The 15,129-nt window shown below is 40.5% G+C and overlaps 1 protein-coding gene across 2 annotated transcripts in view; it reads left to right on the forward strand.

Annotated features, from left to right (window-relative positions):
* Positions 1-580: 580 nt before the first annotated feature.
* Positions 581-15,129, forward strand: part of NAV2 (neuron navigator 2) — a 604,864-nt gene continuing 590,315 nt past the window's right edge. For both annotated transcript variants that reach the window (XM_060687633.2, XM_087877652.1), the window contains exons 1-2: positions 581-1,289; positions 10,200-10,841. In XM_060687633.2, coding sequence (XP_060543616.2) covers positions 10,767-10,841 — 75 coding nt within the window. In that variant the 5' untranslated portion in view covers positions 581-1,289; positions 10,200-10,766. The remainder of the gene's footprint in view (positions 1,290-10,199; positions 10,842-15,129) is intronic.

Consider the following 15,129-nt stretch of genomic DNA (forward strand, 5'->3'; position numbering starts at 1 on the left):
GAGGAGAAAGATGATAGGAACGATGAGAAGATTAATAGTAGTGCAGACTTAGTAAATAGTTTGACAGTGTTGAGGGAATTATTTGTTTAGCAGAGTGATGGCATTCGGGAAAAAACTGTTCTTGTGTCTAGTAGTTCTGGTGTGCAGTGCTCTATAGCGTCGTTTTGAGGGTAGGAGTTGAAACAGTTTAAGCAGGGTTGAGTCTAGTTGGTACTTGGATGGAAAATGACTTGTCAATCTAAGGACTGTAGGCTGTGGGGGAAGGGAGTGAGATCAGGGAAAAAAACCTCCTGGAAGTAGGTAGTGGATGGAAACGACTTCTCTATTGCTGCCAAGACAACTACACAAAGGTATCCAGGAGTCAATTTCCACTGAACCGGGTCTTTCTTTGTAGTAGAAAAGGGTGATTTTATATCACTTTCATTCCACAGAGGGGCGCTGCAGCTCCGTGGTAGCTTCCCGACGGCTTAACCGCAGCTCTGTCCGGATTCCTTACCCCGGTTTCGCGTAGAAAGATCGGAACGAGCCCGGTTTCCCCTTCTCCTTCTGCTTCCCTTGCAGAAAGAGATCGCTGCCACTTGCACGCGCAGTAGATCTTCTCAGGCTCATCATCTTTTCATTACGCCCCTTTTCTTTCGCCTGGGCAGCGTCAATCCTAACCATCCTTTACAAGTTTACTGTGGGCAAAAAAGCCACAGGGAGGTTGCGTTTGTTAGCTTTCCAGACGCCATCAAACTTTTTTAAAAAAAAATTTTTTTTTAGTGCTTTTATTAGCAGCAGGAATCCGAGGATTCTTAGGATCGGAATCCCCAGGAAAGAGCCGCTTTCTTTTCCCACACGTGTCTCTCTTCCTCCAGATTCCGTCGTTGACACGCGTGGTAAGTAAATCATTAGAACTCTTTGCCACAAACTCGCTATTTCCCCTCCAGCGCGTCTCGCGCTCGAGTCCCGACTCAAAAAAAGGGGACTCTCCGAGGCACCGCAGCACCGGCGCGCGCCACTCCAGCACGATTGGCCGCCGCGCGGGCACGCGCGCGCCCGGAGGGTTGGGCTGGTTGGCTGGCCGGTTGCTAAGGCAACCGGGAAGAGCTAAGAGCAGCCTCGGTCCTGGAAGATTCTCTCCCCCCCCTCCCACTCCCCCCTCTCCCGCCCCGCTTCTCGGGTTAGCTGGGATTCAAGGACGGCGTCCTTCCATGGGGTTATGGAGAGCAGCGGGGTGCTCAAGGCGCAACGGCAGGTCAAACCGGGACTGGCTGCAGCTCTGGAAGGAGGCGCGCCTGGAGGGACAGGTAAGACGCCGGGCTGCGGAGTAAAAGGCGCTTTTTGCAGAAGAATGCGGAAAGTTTTGCAGCCTTTTGCCTCGCCTACGCCGAGAAAAGAGGGGAAGGTTGCCACGGCGCGCTCCTTCGGCCGCGGGTCGTTGGCGGTCCCGGGAGCGGGAGGAAAGAGTTTTGACAAGCTCTGGCGGCGCTCTCCGCGGGGCGCCCCCTATCCCGCGTGGAGATAAAAGCGTCCGGCTACCGAAGGGCTGAGGAGAGAGAGAGAGACAGAGAGCACTGAGGCTTTTCCTCGAAGGCGAAGGGTGGAAGGCAAAGGGCGCCCAAGCTGAAGTAGCCCCAAGGACCCAAAAGGGCCCCGGGTGCTTTCAGTCGTAAGCTCGAGGAGGGCGGGAGAAGAGGAGGAGGGAGGGAGGGAGGGAGGCAGGAGGTGGAGAAGAGGTAGACGCCGTTCCCGGCTGCCTGCTATTCCTCAGCTGGGGCTGCTGCTGCTGCTCCCTGCGTGAAAAGGGCAACAGCAGTCGCCTCGCCTGGGAGGACCAGCTGAGCGGGGCTCCCTAATGACTCGCCAGCCAGCCAGCCAAGCAAGCAAGTCGGCAGCTCCTGACGAGATAGCTGCTGCTGAGGGCCGCTCGCGATAGGTGTCGGATGCTTCAAACCACAAGGCAAGAGCCGGTGCATCGTTTTAGCAGCAGTGGCGGCGGCGGCGGCGGCACAAGCGCTTGCAGAGGCACCCTGCTTCGTTCATCTTCTCGTCCCTGCCCTCCACGATTTGGGTGGCGTGTCTTCCTATATATATATATATATATTTAAAAACGTTAACTCTTTCGGTTTTTGCCTTTCCGGTGCGAGGTTGAAGGGAGATCGGGGGCTTCGTGGACGCGAGAGGTAAACGAGGTGCGAACGGCAACGCGGGTTCCGCTGGGGGAAAAAAAATCGTATTGGCGTAGCTCCCCGTATCCATTGATGCCCGTCTTTTGCAAAGTTTGGTTGCTAGTTTGAAATTTGCAAAGGCGAACACCCCGGCATTTAAACTGGGACTCCGGTCCTGTAAAAATTGAGACAGAATTGGTATTGTAGCACAGTTAAGAAAACGCAAATACGTTTTGAATGCATTCTGCTAAATAAGGGTTCTAGGGCAAATTTGCTGCTGAGCACAAAAACGTGGTCTTTTGTACTACATTTTTGTAGTGTATTACGGATCTCTTAGTACCTGGTGGATGTTGGGACCCTTATAAAGAATATTGGCCAAATGTGAGCTCAATCTGATCCAACTGGCTCTTTTATGTTCTAAAAATCCTTAACCTAGCAAGACTACATAGTCAGGAGCAGCTAATGCAGGTTGGTTTTATATTTCAGCTGTTAAGAAGTCTTGTAGGTGCTCTTGCTTCCTCCTACCATATAAATACATTAGTAACCACAGGGATTCTGGGGTGTTGATGTAGAATCTATGATTGAATAGATCACCCAAGACTGAAATTGATCTGCTCCTGCTTTAAGACATCCATGCTTAAAAGTCTGTCTCCTTCCACTCCCGTTTTCATGCTAGGGTTTGTACTTCATAAAAAATTGAGTGTAAAATTTTTCTGGACACAGTTTATGTTGGAATGATGTACATTTTGTTTCTATGTCTAGGCTACCTGAGCATTGGAATTAGAATTCCAGTCAGAAATAGTTTGGAGTATAAATTTTCTGGCTGGTTTCATGCTTCAGGGGATGTCTGTATTGGTGGATTGTTTAAGATTCTAGGCCTGGAGCCAGAAAGTGAGACCTTGTGTGCAGCCTTCTTTATACAAGGAAAAGGTGTTATGCAGCTTGGATGTAATTTTGTTCATTTTATTTATTTATTATTAAATTTATATTGCCGCCTATTTACCCATGGCGACTTACAGAATAGGCAGTGTTTACTAGTATAATTGCCAGCTCTTGCTCCTGCAAAAATCTAATCGTGTGCTTAACTTTCCTAAGTGTCTCCGTACCTGGATTGGGATATTATCAGCCAAGGAGTGACTAGGGAGCTGGTTCCATGGTACCACCACCTAGATTGGATCTTTAGTGCCCAGCTCCATGCAAGAATAAATGGTGGGTCTAAGCAAAAATACCTGGCATTGGTAGGAATCACTTGTGCTATACTACATGAAAGCATTCAGTCACTATAATAGGATCGTGCAAACATATTGTAACACTGACATTTCTATCAATCTTGTTCAGTGTGTGGATAATTTATATTTAACCTTTAGATGTTTGCAGGATTTTTCTAGTAGTCTTAAGGTTTTCATAATAAAACCATATTAAAAATGAACATGATATAGCAGATTGAGTGTCATATTTAACTCGGAAACATAATTCGGAATTCTCATTTATCCTTCAAGTTCAGTTGTTGATCTTGGGATGATGTGTTTTTTCCCCACAAGTTTGGATTTGGATAAAATAGATGAAGGTATTGGATCTTCACAAATATTTTAAGCTGATGATGATTATATAAAAATCTAATATTAATTAAGAGAACTGTGGCATTACATTTTTGTGTTATAGCAGAAGAAGAAAGTTTTGTTTGACCATCAGAATTTTCTTGTCATTCTCTATTGGTAATATAAGTTTTAAAGGAGTTTTTGCAACTATGTTCATTTCTTTGCTGTACAAGGATATAAGGAGAGCCTTGAAGCTTGCCTGTGAAGTCCTATTTCTACTCATGCATGGCCTGTGATTAATCTGCAGAGGTGTTGATGTAGTCACAAAACTGAAAACTGTAATACAAAGAGACTCAAAGAGAAAAAGAAAGACTGCACTTTTTCTGCCTCAGAGGTTTGTTCCCATTGTCCTTATTTGCACTTGGTTATGTCATGCCGTTGCAGCAGGGCATAACTTGATGTGACTGATGCAATTTCATGTGCCACATCATAGTGAGGTCAGTGTATGTCCATGGCAGATTGTGGAAGATTATAGAAAATTTTCAAAAGATTAGTTTGTGCCCATATACTGGTATTAATATTCTGTTCTATTAATTTCATGAACTCCATCCTTCTACATAGATATCTCAGTGATTTAAATGACATTGAACTGCATAATTTATTATTTGGGGCAGAAAGCAAATCAGCAATCATGGTGTTTCAATGGTACTGAGTACTGTTGGCTTGATTATCTTGGTAGTTCTTCTCCCTTCCTAATAAGATGATATAGTGGCTGAAAGTCTGTAGAGATTGTCAGTCGTCCCGGTCATGGTTGTCCCAAAGGTGCTATTTCAGGAAGCAACTGGACTTCCTTGTTTTTTCTTTGAAGAAGTTTCGCTTCTCATCCAAGAAGCTTCTTCAGCTCTGACAGGATAGTGGGGAATGGAAGGATTTATATTCCTTGCAGACAGCTGGTCTGCAAGATATAGTGACTGATACAGTCCAATTGTATGCCTTTATAAATATCATTTGTACTAGTGGAGGTGCTTGTATTTGAACATCAGTAGGAAAGATCAGATTCTCCTCTACTTTAGCCCTCTGTATCATATTATTGGGCATAATTTGGTGGCATATCACTCATGGGGTATCAAGGATCCCATGGTATCCTTAAAAATTATGTCTGTGAAATATCAAATTTAAGTTTTAAAACTTACAATATTTTTAAACATTAAAATGATCTAAATAAGCAGCAGCTCTTACACTGATTTGCTCATATAAAATCTTATGGAATGTTGTTGTTTTCATATAAAATTCTGGAAAATTCTCTCAGGGTGAGATTGTTGACCTCTGGCAAGACTTGGCTGGGTCATGGTAGTTTAAAAAGTTCCAAAGTTAATTTACCGTCAGACCGTTAGATGATACTGAAAGGTCTCATGGTTGATCCTAATCAATCTTCTCCCAGGAATAGAACCAAAACATTCCTTTAATTCAAATTGGCAACAAAAATTGGATGACTCACTTTGTACAAGTAGAAGTGGAACCGGATATAGTGCTCACTACAGTACCAAAGGTGCTTTTTTTTTCAAGAGGCAACTGGACTTTCTGGGGTTTTCTTTGGAGACATTTTGCTTCTTGTATAAGAAGCTTCTTCAACATTTTCAGCTCTGAAGAAGCTTCTTGGATGAGAAGCAAAAGGTTTTCAAAGAAAAACCAGAAAGTCCAGTTGCCTCTTGAAAAAAAAAAAGCTTTTGGAACAACCATGACCTGGATGACTGAGAATCTCCATAGACATTTTGTTCACTACAGTCTTCACCATGCATTTTTCCTGTAATATCTAGGTAGGCTTATTAGGGTTATGACATCAACATGTTTATTGATTGATTGATTGATTGATTGATTGATTGAATGAATGAATGAATGAATGAATGAATTTATATACCGCCCTTCTCCCCGAAGGGACTCAGGGCGATGAACAGCCGAAAATTAAAAACATACAATATAAAAGTTAAGATGACTAAAAATAAAATAAATTAATCGGCCTCCCAATTTAAAACCCCAAGCTATACAATTAAAAAACTAACCCATAAAACCTATTCAGGCCAGGCCGGCTTGCTGAAATAAAAACATCTTCAGGGCCTTACGGAAAGTGCGGAAATCCAGGATCAGTCTTATTCCGGGAGGTAGCTCGTTCCAGAGGGCAGGTGCTCCCACAGAGAAAGCCCTCCGCCTGGGGGCCGCCAGCCGACATTGCTTGACCGACGGCACCCTGAGGAGGCCCTCTCTGTGAGAGCGTATTGGCTGGTGAGAGGTTATCGGTAGCAGAAGGCGGTCTCGTAAATACCCTGGCCCTAAGCCATGGAGCGCTTTAAAGGTGAGAACCAACACCTTGAAGCGCACCCGGAAGACCACCGGGAGCCAGTGCAGCTCGCACAGGAGAGGTGTTATATGGGAGCACCATGTCGCTCCCGTAATCACCCGCGCGGCCGCATTCTGGACCAGTTGGAGCCTCCGGGTGCTCCTCAAGGGGAGCCCCATGTAGAGAGCGTTACAGTAGTCCAAGCGAGAAGTGACGAGAGCATGAGTGACTGTGCATAAGGAATCCCGACTCAGAAAGGGGCGCAACTGGCGTATCAGGCGAACCTGATAAAAAGCCCCCCTGGCCATGGCTGTCGTGCTCTTCTAAAGACAGCCGTGTGTCCAGGAGGACGCCCAAGTTGCGAGCCCCCTCTGTGGGGATCAATGACTCGCCCCCAATAGCCAGCGATGGCACCAGCTGGCTATATCGGGATGCCGGCATCCACAGCCACTCGGTCTTGGAAGGGTTGAGTCGAAGCCTGTTCCTCCCCATCCAGACCCGCATGGCTTCCAGACACTGGGACATCACTTCAAGGGCATCGTTGGGGTGGTTTGGGTTGGAGATGTACAGTTGAGTGTCATCAGTGTTCAGATGGCACCACACTCGAAATCCATGGATGATCTCACCCAGAGGCTTCACATAAATGTTGAACAGGAGTGGCGAGAGGACCGACCCTTGTGGCACCCCACAAACAAGGCGCCTCGAGGTTGACCTCTGCCCCCCTGCCAACACAGACTCCGACCGGTCGGAAAGATAGGAAGAGAACCGCCACAACATGGTGCCTCCCACCGCCAATCCCTCCAGCCGGTGCAGCATGATACCATGGTCGATGGTATCAAAAGCTGCTGAGAGATCTAATAGGACCAGAACAGAGGAGCAACCCCTGTCCCGAGCCCTCCAGAGATCATCAACCAATGCGACCAATGCCGTTTCCATGCTGTACCCAGGCCTGAAGCCGGACTGGCACGGGTCTAGATAGACGGTTTCATCCAGGTACTGTGGGAGCTGTTGCGCAACCACACTCTCAACAACCTTCGCAATAAAGCGAAGGTTGGAGACAGGACGGTAATTAGCCATAACAGCCAGGTCCAGAGAAGGCTTCTTAAGGAGGGGCCTCACCACCGTCTCTTTCAAGGCAGGCATGTTTTATTTTAACATTTCTGCTTCCAAGAGGGAGAAAACTTGTGGCTAAACATTATAGGATTAGAGGATAAAACTTGCTGTGGGTTTGTCATAGGACAGCTTTTTCCAAGCAGGCTGTCTAGTTTCCCTATGCCATTATTCAGATTTCTGAAGAATTAATAGGCCACACAAAATGAATAACAAAGAACAGTTTTTATCAAAACAGAAGATGAAAATGATAAATTATTCCTTTGTGGCACTACTCACACAAAACATGCAATATGGTTACTGAATTTGCCAATTCAGGGTTCACACAAGATGCCAAGCTATTTAAAAAAAAAAGTAAGTCTAACATGATCAGTACTAGCCAAAGTTAGCATTGCTGTAGAAAATCATCTGCCAATGCTTTATTTGGCCTGGTTAAGTATGCTGCAATACTTGATGGAGTGAAAAGAAATGTAGTTATCTGGAAGAAAAGGAAATTGCTATTCTGTTATTTTTTTATTTGTATCTTATATTTCCTTTGAGCAGCAAATTTCACAGTGTTCATGTTCAAAGAAAATTACAGATTAGATAGCAAGCCATTGTTATTCAAATGTCACAAAATATGTTATCATACCTTACTAAGACTCTGTGTATAGTATAGTATAGTATAGTATAGTATAGTATAGTATAGTATAGTATAGTATAGTATAGTATAGTATAGTATAGTATAGTGGATAATATCTACGTAAAGTAGATAATAATAAAATAACTGCACAGTACTATTTTTATTAAATGTTATTAACAGTACAGGTAGTCTTCAATTTATGACCATACTTGAGCCCAAAATTTCTGTTGCTAAGTGAGACATTCGTTAAGTGAGTTTTGCCCCATTTTATGACCTTTCTTGCCACAGTTGTTAAATGAATCACTGCAGTTGTTAAGTTAGTATCAGGGTTGTTAAGTGAATCTCGTGTCCCCATTTACTTTGCTTGTCAGAAGGTCACAAAAGCTGATCGCATGACTCCAGGACACTGCAACCGTCATAAATACGAACCAGTTGCCAAGCATCTGAATGTTGATCACATGACCATGGGGATGTTGCAATGGTCGTAAGTGTGAAAATAGTCATAAGTCACTTTTTTCATTGCCATTGTAACTTTGAACGGTCACTAAATGAACTGTTGTAAATCAAGGATTAGCTGTATTGAGGAAAGAGAGTAAGGACTAATTATTCCCTCCAAAAAGTTGCTGAAATATTTTGAATATACAGGACTGTGAAGTTTCTTGTGATTCATGGGAATATCATTCTCCTTCATTTTTTGATAGAGTTAAAAGTTGTCGAAGAATTAATTTGTGTTTCTTACTTGTGAAAAATATGATTTGACAAAGATACAATACAGTTATAAAAATAATGGTCCAAATTATTTTTGCCATTCAAAGAAACAAAATGATGTACAAATAGGACAGAAATTCTAGACTTTCCATATACTATGGTAGGAATGAAAGACCGGTGACAAACCAAGAAAAATATCTAGAGATAACAAATATGGTACATCAGGGAAAATATTGATAAAAGTAGCTGTACAATGGCACCAGGGGTCGGTTCTACTTACTTTTACCATCAGTTTGCAATGGGATTGTGCGTGTGCACTTGCTTCGCTTGCGCGCCTTGCTTCTGCACATGCGCAGATCACTGATGATGACATCTGGAGCGGTGGGCGGGGCCTCCCACCGGTTTTACTACCGGTTCTTGCAAACCGATCCGATCCGGAAACAACCCACCACTAAATGGCACACTTCAGAAAGAATATTCAAGAATTAAAGACAATGCAAAAGGGTAGCCTGAATGGCCAAGAAACATTTCAGTTTTGAGGGGTTTTTAACTTAGGGAAAAGGCAATTTAAGGATAACATGATAGATGTTTATGGAACTGTACATGAAAAATGTAGATATTATATGTTATTTTATAGAAGACAGTTTCAAAGCTTGTCAAAGGGGACAGTCTTCTGCTTATGTTGAGAACCACAGTGATGTCCTTGGAGAAACTGTGCAGAAACAGTTACATGGCAAAAAAAAAAATACTGCATATTTTAAACTGGGGAACAAAGAAAATATTGGGACGAACCTCAGAATATTTCCCTAGGGTCTGAAAGGGAGGGAAGAGAAAATGCAGTCAGGCTTTCACTATGCCCTATGTCAATCAATATAATACCAGTCAAATTTGTGCAGTTTCCTGGCCTGGCCTGTCTTGAAGAGTTGTCAGCAAGGATTCTAGCCTGTAATCAATTTTTAAAAAATGTAAAAGAGAGCAGTTACTTCCTAAACAGGAGATCAGGCAAGCAGACAGGTCTTCCTCATAACTCTGAGCTGTGTTATATTCCTATTTAAATATAGTTGTTATTAAGTCACATCATAGAAATAATGTGCAGGGTTTTTTTTGACTAGACGCATATGACAAAATTTATATGAGCCTAATTATATTTGTTTTCTTTGTTCTTACTATAGGCTTTGAGAAAGCCGTGAGTCTCCAGATGCTATCAAACAATAATTACCATCATGTCCAGCTGGCACAGCTAGTGTTAAGAGATGAAGTTGCAATCAAATAATTTCTTGGGATTCCAAATCATAAAAAGTTGTTCTTGATCTGGGCTGTCAAACTTGCGGCTCGCAGACTGGATGTGTCACACACTGGCCACGCCTATTACCCGTTTAGTGAAGGGAAAGAAGTTGTAATACATCACGTGATGATGCCGTGACAACGCAAGTTTGACACCCCTGCTCTAGATGATACCTCTTGCTTATGTATGCTAACATTAAGTAGCAGTAACTGTTGCGGGATTTATGATAGACCGTTTAAATGTTCCATAAGCAAAGAGTGACAACTGATAACAATAGAAAGAGTTCACTGTGCTAACTCATCATTAAATAATTATGTATTGGTAATATTTGCTATGTTTAGATGAGAAGTGTCATGTATAAAGTTCTTTGATCAGATCTCATCTGAATTGCTCCTTCAAAATAAAGATAATTTATCACAGAGATTACTTATATCTTTCTCTCCCTTTTTAGGCCTTTCTATGTGTGGAAGAAGAAGAAGCTGATGACACCATTGCATGGATGATTTTACATAATTTACACATCCTAGATTCGCAAAAAGCAATTATCATTGTGAAGTATTTACACTGATTTATGGGCAGAAGGAAGCCTAGGAAAGGGATGCTGATGTTATCAACACAGTGGATTAAGCACACATTTGCACCTTTATTGACATATAATATATCCATGCCAAGAATGCAATGAGCAGAAGAATGCTGCTGGAGCAATGAGGAAGATGCTACTGGAGCAATGATGTGTCACAGGCTATTAGATATGGATTCTGTCTGGCCATTCCCCTATAAAGCACATCAATGGAATTCTACATCTGAGCTAAAATAGAAGATAACAACATGTACAATGTTTGTCTGTTGAGACAATTAGAAGCGATGGCACACCAGAGTTCTGAAAGGATTATAAAAAACAAGGAAGAGAATTGAAGATTATATATTTTTTTAATTTCCCATTAATATTTTCTTACTTATACTGTGGATTTTGAGGAAAACGGATTTCAGGAGACCCAAGGAATTTTATTACTGGGAAATGGAATCTGGATTGGAATATAGCCAGCACAAAAAACAAAAGCCTGTGACCCATGGACTGGAAGATCAAAAAAGAGTAAGTGACCTAGACATTACCAGTGTTATTTGGTGTTTCAACTTAAGCTTCACCCGAAGCTAAATTTGAGAAGCTTGAATTCCATTGGCAATTTCTGTATCAGTTACAGATTTTCAGTGTAATAGTTTGTGGTACATGAGTTTCCTTGGACTGAACTCACGTTGTTGTTTAATTGGTCTAGTACTTTCTTGTAAGGCAGGAATATAGAGATGAAAGCCACCTAGTTATTTATGAAAGGGGCAGGAAGAATCAGTAGTACAAATGTTTATGGCCACATAGTGACATCAATAAAGGAGACAAATATTAAGCTCATTTATTGTACATAAAGGACTTTGTAATTGTTACTAACCTGCTTGTGTTCACTTATGATAAAAGCCACATATTCATTGGATTTACTCCCAAGAGAATGAAGGTAAGTTGACCTTTGGATGGAAATACATTGGGTTTTGGGATTGGACAATTGATTAGAAATACATTTCTCAGTGTCTTGAATATTAGAAATACATATTGAAAAAGGATTGCTTAAATGCAGAATGAGAATGACACATGACTGATGGTATCTTAATATTGCCTTGCTTTGTATATGGATATTATATATATTGATATGTAATTGTCTACAAAATATTGTTATCATTAGTCATATTGAAAAGTAGTGATTAGATAGTTGAATTAAAGCTTTTCTTTTTGCTATGAGTCAAGCAAATTTTAAAGTTTCCCTTAGTTATAAAAATCAATGGGGATTACTTGTCAGTAGACAATCTAATATATTCTGTTCCTGGGGAGATTCTCTTTCAGTATGGCTTAAACAGATAGTTTTATAAAAAACATTGAAATATGTAAACAATAAATTTGTCATTTGCCCTGATTTACTCTACTATTTTAATGATATTAGCTGATTTGAGAGAGAGTGGAGTAAGAAAGATGATGTGTGTTTCATCCTCTTTTGCTAACTCCCTTGACAAAGCATAAAGTTAATTTTTCTTTGGTAATAAAACCAGCCTTTTGGAAACAAAACACAGGGTTTTTTTTTCCTTTTCCTTAGGGAGACCCCATAGAATCTCTCTGTGCTTTTTAATGCACCATGTTAACTATATCAGCTGAAGCTGACAAGATCCTTCTCCCATATTCACAGCCGTCTTCCGAGGTGGAAATAATGATCGATAGACAGTGAAAGAAAAATCCCTCCTATTGACTTAATTTCCAAGAAGCCTTTAATATATATTTTAAGTCATCTCTACACAAAGGTTTGTGATATAGGAGGAGAACATTTTGTGTCCTTGACAACATTTAACACCGAGATTCTGCTGAGCAGGTTTACCAATATTAATATGCAATTTTGATTTCAGTGCTGATACATCCAAAAGCCTCTCCATCTCCCATCTGCTCTTGGCTCTGGGTGTTTGGTGCACATGTAAAATGGGGCCTCTGAAAGTATAATATAACCCCAAGTGAGGCTCAGTGGCAGCTGGGATATCATCAATTGGTCATGCTTAGCTGACATTCATTTTAACTTGAACTCTAGCCATCATGCAGATTATTAAATTTATAATGATATATGTAAGATCCATTTTAATGACTCTTCACGCCTGGATGATGTCTTTCTTTCTTACTTATGTTTGCAAAACAACACTTAATGGAGTATTAGGTTTCTTTTCCTGCTGAACCTTTCAAGTTTTTTTTTTTTAAAAAAGTTGTGGGTAAGGAAGTTTGGTAAAACAGATTTAGGCTTGTGGAAGGAAAGGAAATGAGGCTGTTTATTCTTTTGTTAAAGACAGAGCACCTTCCTGATTCTCTGAGAAATGTGCAGGAAGAGGGACTGTATAACCAGGCTGCTGTCTAACATTAATAATTAATTCTTGGAAGAGATTTTGTTCATTTGAAATAAACTAGATTCCTGTGAATCAATGACAGAGAAATGACAAGAATTTGCCTTGTATTTTTTTCCCCTTGTAAGTAAATAACCTTGTGTTAGGTGCCTGCAAGGTTTTATTCTCACCTATCTTGGAAGCATGACACTGTAACAACAATGTGCATAAGCTGAGGGTTGGGTTTTTTTTTAATATAAGAATGACCTTATCTGATTTTGTCTGTTCCGACATTGGAACTAAATGAGCAATATTGACCTTTGCATGTATTTCCAGTTCAACTTTTAATTTGCTTTTTTAGAATTATGTTTTGTGTACATTGACTTTTAAGTAGTTTCCTTATTCATTTTTTAGACTAATACTGAGAAGATCTGTATATTCTTATAAAGGTAGCCCTCAACTTACAACCACAATTGAGCCCAAAATTTATGTTGCTAAGTGAGAAGTTTGTTAAGTGAGTTTTGCCCTATTTTATGACTTTTCTTGCCACTGTTGTAGCAACAGAATCATTGCAGTTGTTAAATTAGTACCATGGTTGTTAAGTAAATATGGCCTTCCCATTGACTTTGCTTGTCAGAAGGTTGCAAAAGGGGATCACATGACCCCGGGACACTGCAACCATCATAAACGTGAGTCAGTTGTCAAGCATCCGAATGTAAATCACGTGACCATGAAGATGCTAAAATGGTCATAAGTGTGAAAAATGGTCACTTTTTCAGTGCTGTTGTAAGTTTGAATGGTCATTAGGTGAACTGTTGTAAGTCCAGGACTACCTGTAATCGTGTTCCATAAAGCCAGACACTGGGGTCTCTTCCTGTTCTCCCCAAATTATGTAATGGAGGTGGTTGCAAAGAAGCTTGAGTGATTAGATCCTGGCAATATTGAAATGGCTTTGACAGCAATTATCTTAGAATTACATTGGATTTATTCACTCCATTTTAAGGCCTTTAATGTGAATTGTGAGGCTAAATCCTGGGTGATTCTTATTTTTAAAGTTTCACTTAAAAAATATTTGAAAATTCTGTGAATTTATTTTCTAAAAAGGGAAGGTATTTATTCTACTTATTATTGTGTTTCTATCTTTCCTTTGGGTGGTCTTGTAGATGTATTGTTATAGGCAAAGCAATATCTTTATGCTGTCACATGCTATCATTGAATTGCAGAAGAAAGACTGGTGGCAGTCAATAATTCTTGGAAGATCACTGGGTTGCTGATTGCTGTTTTTAATCATTCTCTTCCTTGGCTGGTGAATTAAATGCTGATACCTTAATTTAGCTGACTATGAACCATGTAAAATATGCTATAAGGCAGAGCCTAATATTGTTCTTAGTTTAGCAAGATCTATTTAACCATTGCATATGAGGTCAAAGGAAATTTTCTGTGATTGATTTATCTTGGATACGTTTTTTTCCTTGCTAACTTTTTCAGTTAGATTTTCAAAGACATGCGTGGCTTGAATATGGTGTCAGAGAATACAACATATTTCATTTTATTTTTTCTAATATATACTTATTGATTAAGGTCTGAATCAGATGGTATTTTAGATGTAAAAAATTGATTCTGAAGTCTTTATGTTTTGTGTTCTGTTGTTAGTTTTGTTGAACTAATATTAACCAATTGAGAACCACTCCACATTTTATTTTAATAATAGCTTTATGGAATTGAAAATTTGAAGAATTCACCTCTCCTATTTATCTTCTTCCTTCCTTTAACTTTTTATTGACCACACGTATCATATCAATAGCAATAGCACTTAGACGTATCTACCACTTCACAGTGCTTTACAGCCCTTTCTAAGCGGTTTTCAGAGTCAGCATATTGTCCCCAACAATCTGGATCCTAATTTTATTGACCTTGGAAGGATGGAAGTCTGAATCAACCTTGAGCTGGTAAGGATTGAGCTCCTGACAGTTGGCAGAATTAGCTTGCAATGCTACATTCTAACCACTGCTCCATCACAGCTCTTAACAATAATGGGAGACAAACAGCTACATCATTAGTTAAAGGCATTAAAAGCTATTTCAAAATATTTCTATGAGGCTATAAATGTAGTGTAGAAGGGCTTTTCATTCCTAATATACAAAAGAGGATTTTAAAAATAGGTGGTTTTTTTCTATATATTTTTCCCTCTTGTGAAGTTAGCTTTGGTAGATTTTGGAAATGCATTACAATTACAAATAGTCCTCAAATCATGACCATAGTTGAGACCAGAATTTCTATTGTAAGTGGTTGTGGTCATAAGATAAGTCAGACCTGACTTTACAACAATTTTTATAGCTGTTGTTAATTGAATCACTTGGTTGTTAAGAAAATCCAGCTTCCCCAACTTCCTTGTAATTTTTACTGTGCATCCCAAAAAAGTTTGCAAACCATGATCATGTGATTGCAGAATGCTGCAACTGGTTATAAATAAAAATTGGTTC

This window comes from Pantherophis guttatus, chromosome 1 (genome assembly GCF_059756535.1).
Source record: "Pantherophis guttatus breed Tessera chromosome 1, ASM5975653v1, whole genome shotgun sequence".
NCBI classification, from domain to species: Eukaryota; Metazoa; Chordata; class Lepidosauria; order Squamata; family Colubridae; genus Pantherophis; species Pantherophis guttatus.